This window comes from Miniopterus natalensis, chromosome 8 (assembly GCF_054644295.1).
Source record: "Miniopterus natalensis isolate mMinNat1 chromosome 8, mMinNat1.hap1, whole genome shotgun sequence".
NCBI lineage: Eukaryota > Metazoa > Chordata > Mammalia > Chiroptera > Miniopteridae > Miniopterus > Miniopterus natalensis.
Window position 1 is genome coordinate 4,725,468 of NC_142088.1, and position 8,011 is coordinate 4,733,478.

Consider the following 8,011-nt stretch of genomic DNA (forward strand, 5'->3'; position numbering starts at 1 on the left):
CAGCATTCGAAATGATGGGTGCTCCTGCACACAGCCGCGGGAGACCACAGCACCGCAAGCCTCAAAGCAGGCAGCCGTCTGTCTCAGTGGCACAGAGAAACCAAGGCATAGAAAAAACCACCTCACTGTGACTACAGTGACCAAATGCCAGGTGGGGGCAAGTTCCCAGAGGATACGTTTTCCTAGGTCCAGCTTAGCTTAGTAAGTCCCACTGCCTTGCTGGTAACCTCCATGCGCACCCCCCTGGAAGGTGAGGCCTTCATATGATCGCCACTCCAAGGTCAACGTGGAGGCCTGGGGACCCAGCGAGGAGGAGCCGGCCCCCACTCTGCTGGTCAGAGCTGGGGCAGCCCAGGGGTCCAGGCTTCATCTCGAGTCTCCAGCGGGCTCTGCGGGAGTGTGGACGGCTCCGTCACAGGCTCCCGGCCCCTTTCCAGGGTTCTCACCGTCTCCAATGGGAAGTATGACTGTCAGCGCCAGTTCCTCCTCAGGCTTCTGAGAGTTACCTGCAACACAAGACAGGGAATCACCCAACCAGAAGGTAAAGTCTATGAGTGAGTAAGCTAGGAATGAAAGGGAGGAAATTGGCCCCAGTGACTATCTACTTAAAAAACACACACACAACAAAATACGTATCAAAAACCTTAAAAACGTACATACCCTTTGACCCAGCAATTCCACTTCTAGGATTTTATCCTAAGGAAATAATTAGGAATAATTAGTGGAAATGCTGCAGTGATCTTGCTACCAGACTAAGGATGAATCGACACGAGGATGGCCTCGCGAAGAGAAGAACCTGAGTCCTCGATGGGGTCACTGGGCCCCGGAGTCAATCAGCCCTGATGCTGGATCCACCTAGACGTTCTTTTAGGCCAGATAATGCCCTTGCTGCTTATGCTAGTTTGAGTCATGGTTTCTTTACCTGTAACTGTAATCAGTTACATCCTAACTGATTTGAAGTCCAACAAAAGGATTGGATGAATTAAGTGGCTCAGCCACATACTGGGATTCGGGCATTCAGAAGGACGTCTATAGTTCTGCAGAACTGAACACACACACACACACACACACACACACACATAACTATAAGTGAAATTGGGGAAACATGAATATCAAGATCTGTGGGTTGTTTCAATGTCAATATCCCAAAATGATGATAGAAAAGTCAAAGTTAACATTTCTGCAATTAAATATTTTAAATATCAGATGCAGATTATCTATATATTATATAGAAGCAAATTTATTAAAATTTAAATATTACGAGGATATATAGACAGATAGATGGACCAAATGGTCTACCCCAAGTATGGATTTGTATTTACCTTTGAGTGATGGAATTCAATGAATGATTTTTTAATATTTGTGTCCCTTCTGTTGTACTTGCTGAGCTTTCTAAGATGACCTTAAAGATTCCCACCCATTGGGGTGCTCATCCTGCATAATGCCATCCCTCGAGCGTGGGTGAGACCTGTGACTATGATAGGATAGTCACTCCCTTGGTTTGGGCGCCTCATTTGACAGACGTGATGGAGAGTCACTCTCGTCAGAGGAGCCTGGGGAGTCCCGTAGGACGAAGGAGAAGAGGGAACTGCGGGGCCCCTCGGAGCTGACAGTCAGCAAGACCGCAGGGACCTCAGTCCTACAGTGACAAACAAATGAATTCTGCCAAGAGCCAGGTGAGCTGGAAGGAGGACCCAGGCTCCAGAAAGGAAGGCAACTGGGCCCATCTTGAGGCAGCTTTGCGAGGCCCTGAACAGAAGGCCCGGCTAAGCTGTGCCCAGACTCCTGACGCTTGGAAAGTCTGAGGGAATAAATGGGCATTGTTTTAAGCTGCTAAATTTGTGGTTATTTGTTATGAGGCAATAGGAGACTGATAACATCAGCTAATGATTACAAAACAAAAAGACAATAAAAGTTCATTTTAAAGTACTACTCACTTTTTCTATAACAGCTATACTGTTCAGTGCACTCTGGGGGTGGGGTCATGTACATTCAACTGGTTTTAACCTGCTCCCCTGAGGACAGTCAAGCGCCCCATTTCGGTCAGGAATGGACCGCATATCCGATGGTGGTCCTATGAGGTTGCAATGGAGCTGAAAAATTCCTATGGCCTGGTGGTGATTCTGGTGTAAACAAACCTACTGGCTGCCAGTTGTCTCAGTGTAGCACATACAGATATGTACAGTACATAATACTTGATGATAATAATAAACGACTGTGTTCCCGGTTTATATTTTGACTATACTATGTATCGTTATTTTAGGGCATACTCTTTCTGCTTGCATCATTTGCTCTTGCGCTTGATTTAATCCTGAGTTGTTCCATACAGTAACACGCTGCACAGGCTCAAGGCCTGAGGTCGACAGGCTGTCCCACGCAGCCCAGGCGCGCAGTAGGCTAGCCCGTCTAGGCCTGGGTAAGTGCACTCCGCGATGTTCGCACAGCGACGCAATCACCCGAGATGCATTTCTCAGAATGTTTTCTTGTGGTTAAGCAGCAAATGACTCTAGTCCTATCTGGGTTGCGACACTCTCAGCCTATGGAGCGCCTCTGTAGACCTCGCTATCTTTCTCTCTTCTCTCTCCCCTTCTTTTAGCAGCCTGATGATTCTACCCTAGAAATGGCTCCCGGACTGGTGAGCTCCTTCCTCTCCATTCCAGCGCTGCTCCCGTTGGGCCCAGGCTGCTCGTGGTCCCTCCTGGGTCTATGCAGTCCCCTCCTAGCTGAGTCTGCCTCTGGTGGCTCCCTGCTCCTCCAGTCCAGTAACATCTCTAAACACAGCCCTAGTCTCAATACCCTTGCTCAGGAGTCACCAGTGGCTCACTACTCCTGAGACTCAGGCCCAGGGTTCTCATTTGGTCCCAGCTCTGTTAAGCCTTTGTTCACGATGCTCCCTCTTCAAATCTTCCCATTCCTGCCCAAGAATATCCCCCGGCCCCCACTCAAATGTCACTTGCTCCGTGAGACCATGCATCTAGCTCCATGTGCCTCACCATGCGCATGGCCTACACCTGCCTGACGGCCCTGCCCACATCCCCTCCACTAGGTGGAGACTCCTGGGCTAGAGACCCGTTGCTTGAGCCTGTGTGCTGGCTCCTGGTGGCTGGAGCACCTCACACTGCTCACCCCCACCTTGCACACATGGCCAGCGCTCCACGCATGTTGGTCCTCTCTCTCCCTGAGGTCCCTGTGCATGTGACCACTCCCATAATCCCAAGCACCCGGCCCTCAAGAGTCCAGGAGCAGGAAGCAACACACTCACCCTGAGCTGGGCCACTGGGGGCAGTGGCATATGGGTCCTTCCCCCGGCTCCAGGGACCCCAGGAGAAGCACGCCAGCAGCGCTGGGAGGCCGGGTCTCTCCCAGGCTCCTTCCCCTAGAAGAAACACAAAGTCCCAGAGGCAGCAGGTCACATGGTGCTTGACAAGACTGAGAGATTTTCTGTTCAGCAAACCAAGGGCTTCAACTGTCAACTGCCCTAGTTTCAACTGTCTGATTATAAACAAGGATTCTGATTTGCAAAAGGGGCGGAGTTTTTGTACTTAATAAACAAAAACAAAAACAGGGCCCTCAGTTGGCTGGAGCATCCTCCTGTACACCAAAAGGTTTCCGGTTTGACTTCTGGTTTGAATGAAATAGATCTAATATTTTTTGATAACCACACATAAAACACTTATACTGCAAGTCGATTCTAGTTTTCTTATTATAGTACCACCTAAGTTTTCTGGGGGCCACCTGAGAGACCCAACCATCTGGAGCAAGGTAACTGTAATGCATTTTTTTTTTTTTTTAAAAAGACTCCAGGCAGCCAAAACACAGAAAATCCTTATTCATTTTTCTTTACTTGAGGCTTATTTACTCTTAATTTGCACCCAGTTCTAACAAGACTGGATTTGTAGTTTTTCAACCCAAAGGCAGCTGGATCAGGCATAAATTGAGTAAAAGGGCATGCCAAGAGGCAGGCAACCTAAAAGTATAAGAAGAGCCATGAGGCAGTGAGGAGGGCGACTGGGAGACCTGAAAAAGCCAGATGCAACTGCTAGCAAAGCCTTAGCAGCATGAACGTGTGGTGCGGCCCGCTGCCAAAGCCGGGAAGAAGTTAGTGGACAGGGAGTTATAATCATACTCACGACCTTTAGTCATTAGCGAAAGGCTTCATACTGTTTAGTACGTTTTTATAAATGTAGAAGTGAGTTTACAGCAGTGGAGATGAGTTCAGTGTCTAAAAAAGAGGCAAAGACTCTGTATGCCAGGCAGGGGCTGGGGCTGGGAATACAGTGGGGATGAAACACACAAGGGAAGGTGACAAAACCATGTAAGAGATTAGAGAGCGGAGGTGGGTTTTGGGATTTCACTTTTGAACTTGCAAAGGAGTAAGGGAGGTCAGGGAAGACTTCCTGGAGGAGGAAGTACAGTTCTGAATGACGAGATGGGGTTGGTCAGGCGAAGAGGTGGAATGGACAAAGAAGCTTTTACAGCTTTTCATTCCAGGCAACTGCAAGGTGTGTACAAAAGCTTAGGAGGCCAGAGCAAGCCTGGCTCTGGGGAATTAAAAGCTACTCCTTGGGAACGGGAGAGGCGAAGAACCTAAGGGCTCAAAGAATTTCCAGGCACCAGCTCATTATGGGGGGTAAAAAATTCCCACCCCCGCCCCCATGGGGCCAAGTATCAATGATCAGAATGACAATCCACCTCAGGACACCCCCATATCTTTCAGGATGCAGGTTGTGGAGTTTCAAATTTAGCCAACTTCCCCACAGACTCAGCAGAGAGGGGTTGTAGGCATGGGAGGTGGGGCGGGGAAGGTTAGGGCAGGCTCAAAGCTGAGATGCACAGCCTTCACCCTGGCAGGCCAGGCTGGCAGGTAGGTCTGTGACATTTGTGACATCAGAGGTACCAGGTCTCCTTGCTGGACAAGGCCCCCCTGCAAGTCTGGCCTGCTGATTACCACAGCAGTGCCCAGGGAGGCAGAGCACAGCCTCTGTCTCCACAGGAAAGCTTGGCAGGGGCTGGAGGGAAGCTGCAGGGCTTGGAGAAGAGCAGGTGCTCCTGGGGGGAGGGGGGGCGGGAGTGCAAAGAATGCTCCCAGGTCTCCCAGCTTTGCCAGATCCAGCTGTACTTAATGTCTGTATTTTAATCCGAGGACACTGGAAAGGTCCTGGAAAACCAGGGTGGAGGAGATTCTGTTCCTTCTGCAGATGGCAGCAGAAAAAGACCCTCACTCTCCTCCCCAAGCTTTCAGGGGAGTGTGAGGGGAAGGGAGGGAGGCACACCCAGGGTGGGTAGTCAAGACGGACTACCTAGTCCTGTGCCCTCAGTCAGTGCCTCGCACCCTTCCCCACACCTCCAAGTCCGGCATCTACTCTGCCTTCTTCCTGTGCCGGGCTGCGCGCACACAGCCTCCACCCCCGCATCCTTCGCTGCGCAGCGCCCCAGGGGCTCCTGGCACTGCCGACCCCCTCCCTCCAGGCCCTGGTCCGTTCTGACCCCTCCGGGAAACTCGCAAAGCCCGAGGCTTTCCCATCTCCCGCCCCGCCTCCCTCCCCCCAGCGCCCAGCTCTCTGACCAGCCCAGCACGAGCCTCTCCGGACGCCAGCTGCCCCGCCTTCTGCGCGCCCCCTCGGCTTTCCTAAGCCGTGCCCCCGGCGCATTGAGGGTCCTGCGGCACAGACTCGGCCCCTGGCCCAGGCCTGCACCGCGCTGGCTGGGAGGACCAGTGCCGGGCACCTCCCCGCTCCGGGCCTCCGTTTACCTCGGGGCACCTGGAGGGCGCTGGCCTCCCCCGCCCTCCGCGCCCTCCCGGGCCCGGCGCCCGCTCACCCGTTCGCGCGGGCCCGGCCGCTTGCAGGGCCCTGCTGGCGGCCGCCTGGACGGCCAGGCTGGAGGCGGGGTGGCCGGGGCAGTAGGCGACCGCCTGCACCGGGCCTCCCGCCTGGCGGCCGAACACCGTGCGCAGCAGCGCCTCCAGGAGCCGCAGCGCCGGCGCCGCCGCGTCCTCGGGCCCGGCTTCGGCCACCAGCACCCCGACCAGCGCCGCGCCGGCCGCCCGCCGCTCCCGCACGTCCCGCAGCATCTCGCGCAGGCGGCGCCGCGACTCCCCGGCGGCCAGCGACGACGCGCGGCACAGCACGAAGACGAGCGCGGAGCGGATGGCGCGCGCCCTGGCTGGCCCGCGCGCCCCCCGCGCCCCCCGCGCCCCGGGCCGCGCGCCCTCGGCCGCCGCGTCGCCCGGCTTGCAGGCGGCTGGCTCCGGCGGGAACAGCGCCCGGGCGAAGTCCCGCAGCAGCGCGCGGCTCTGCTCGCGCTCCCAGAGCTCGCCCACCAGCAGCACCTGCCCGCGCCCGCCCGCCGCCTCCACCAGCGCCTGGAAGGGAGGCCGCGCCGCCAGCGCCTCCAGCTCGCGCTCCATGCTCGCCGCGCGGGTCCTGTGCGCCCGGCGCCGCCGTCGCGGTCCTCTCCGCACGGTGGCGCCCCGCCCCGGGAGGACACGCCCCCGGGGCTGCGGCCCGCGCGACCCCCGCCCGGAGCGGGCAGCGCGCAGGGGCCTCCCCGCCCCCCAGCCCCGCAAGGCTGGCGCCTCCCGCAGCGCCGGCGGCGGACCGGGCTGGGGAACCGCGCAATCTGAGCCGCGCGTTCGCCCATCCAGCCATCTGTCCATCCGTCCAACAAATACTTAATAAAAGCGCCTACTAGGTTCAGGGTAGCGCAGAGGGGAAGACAGAAAATTATCACGTGAACAAATACACTCTCAGGTCGTTTTGAGACCTGGAGCGGATGCGTCTGTGGAGTCCACATGGTTTTGGGACAGGAGCGTTTAGGGTCAGGCCTGCGCCTCCTGCGCCGCTTTGGAGTGGTGGTGGGCACCCGAGGAGGGGTAAGGGGGTGAGCAGAGCGAGGAGGCAGGGGTTTCTTCATGACTTCCGTCACCTAACTCACCTTTTGGGCCTTTGGTATTTAACTAAAATGAACTGAGGGCTCATTATTTCAACAAATGCTTACTACTGGCAGGGCACTGCCCTGGGCACTGGCGGGTGTAAACCAAACAGGCAGAGGGGAGCAGTGCTCTGCTCCTGCTCCCCTAAAGAAGCAGCGCCTGGTGGTGCTCCGATCTCCGTTGGGGGAGGAAGGGGTCAGCAGCATGCCAGTCGGCCAGGCCAGCAGCAGGAATGCATTTCCTTTCCTTCTAAGGGTCTAGGTCAGCTTTGTGCAGTAGAAATTCTGTGATGACCGAAGTGCTCTATATTCTCTGTACTGTCCAAAGCGGTAGCCGCGGGCCACGTGTGGCTGTTATTGAGGGCTTGAACTCTGGCTAGTGCACCTGAGGAACTGAGTTTTACATTTTATTTCATTTGCATTAAATGTGAATTAGCTGCGTGTGGTTAGTGGCTGCATCATTGGAAGCAGCCACTTCCCTTCTATTACACAGTATAGACCCAAGGCCCTTTGGGTCAAAAACATGTTAATAGTCAGCTCTCGCCTTTACCATAAAACTCCCAATCTGCTCTTCTAGTTACCCTGTGTCTTGCCCTCTATAGTTATGCTGAACCATCTCCTCTTGGAGAGTTCATATGCCCATTCAATAAAGCAAACCTTTTTTGAGCACCTACTGTGTGCAAACAGTGGGGATACAAAGATGCACTAGCAACCTTGCCCTAAGTCTGATCATCCGGCAGTTGTTTTCAGCCAATGTTTGGGGGAAGGGCCCCATATCTTTGTTGGGGTTCTAGTTAATATGTCCTCTTGCCTCTGGGTACCGACTTTGCCCAGGGCGGAAAAGCTGGGGCTGAAGCAAGAAGCCTGGGCTGGAATCGGGGAGGGAGGGGTTCCAGGACCTGCTCAGTGGTTCCGTCGCTCAACCTGCATTTTCTGAGCACCACATCTGTATTCCAGGCTGCTGGATGGCAGAGGGCCGAGGAAGGAACAAAAATCGGATTGACTTGGGATTTCCTATCAGCAACACTGGACTGTAACAAGATAGCTGAATAATATTTGTAAAGAATCAGAGAGAAAG

General features: G+C 54.8%; 1 protein-coding gene across 1 annotated transcript; it reads right to left on the reverse strand.

Annotated features, from left to right (window-relative positions):
• Positions 1-302: 302 nt before the first annotated feature.
• Positions 303-6,409, reverse strand: LOC148092545 (uncharacterized protein C2orf72-like). The gene is made up of 3 exons (XM_087819362.1): positions 5,821-6,409; positions 3,263-3,376; positions 303-506 (listed from the first exon to the last, which is right to left on the reverse strand). Exons 1-3 carry the CDS (start codon positions 6,407-6,409, stop codon positions 367-369), a joined length of 843 nt encoding a protein of 280 aa, XP_087675488.1. The 3' UTR covers positions 303-366.
• Between the last annotated feature and the right edge of the window lie 1,602 nt (positions 6,410-8,011).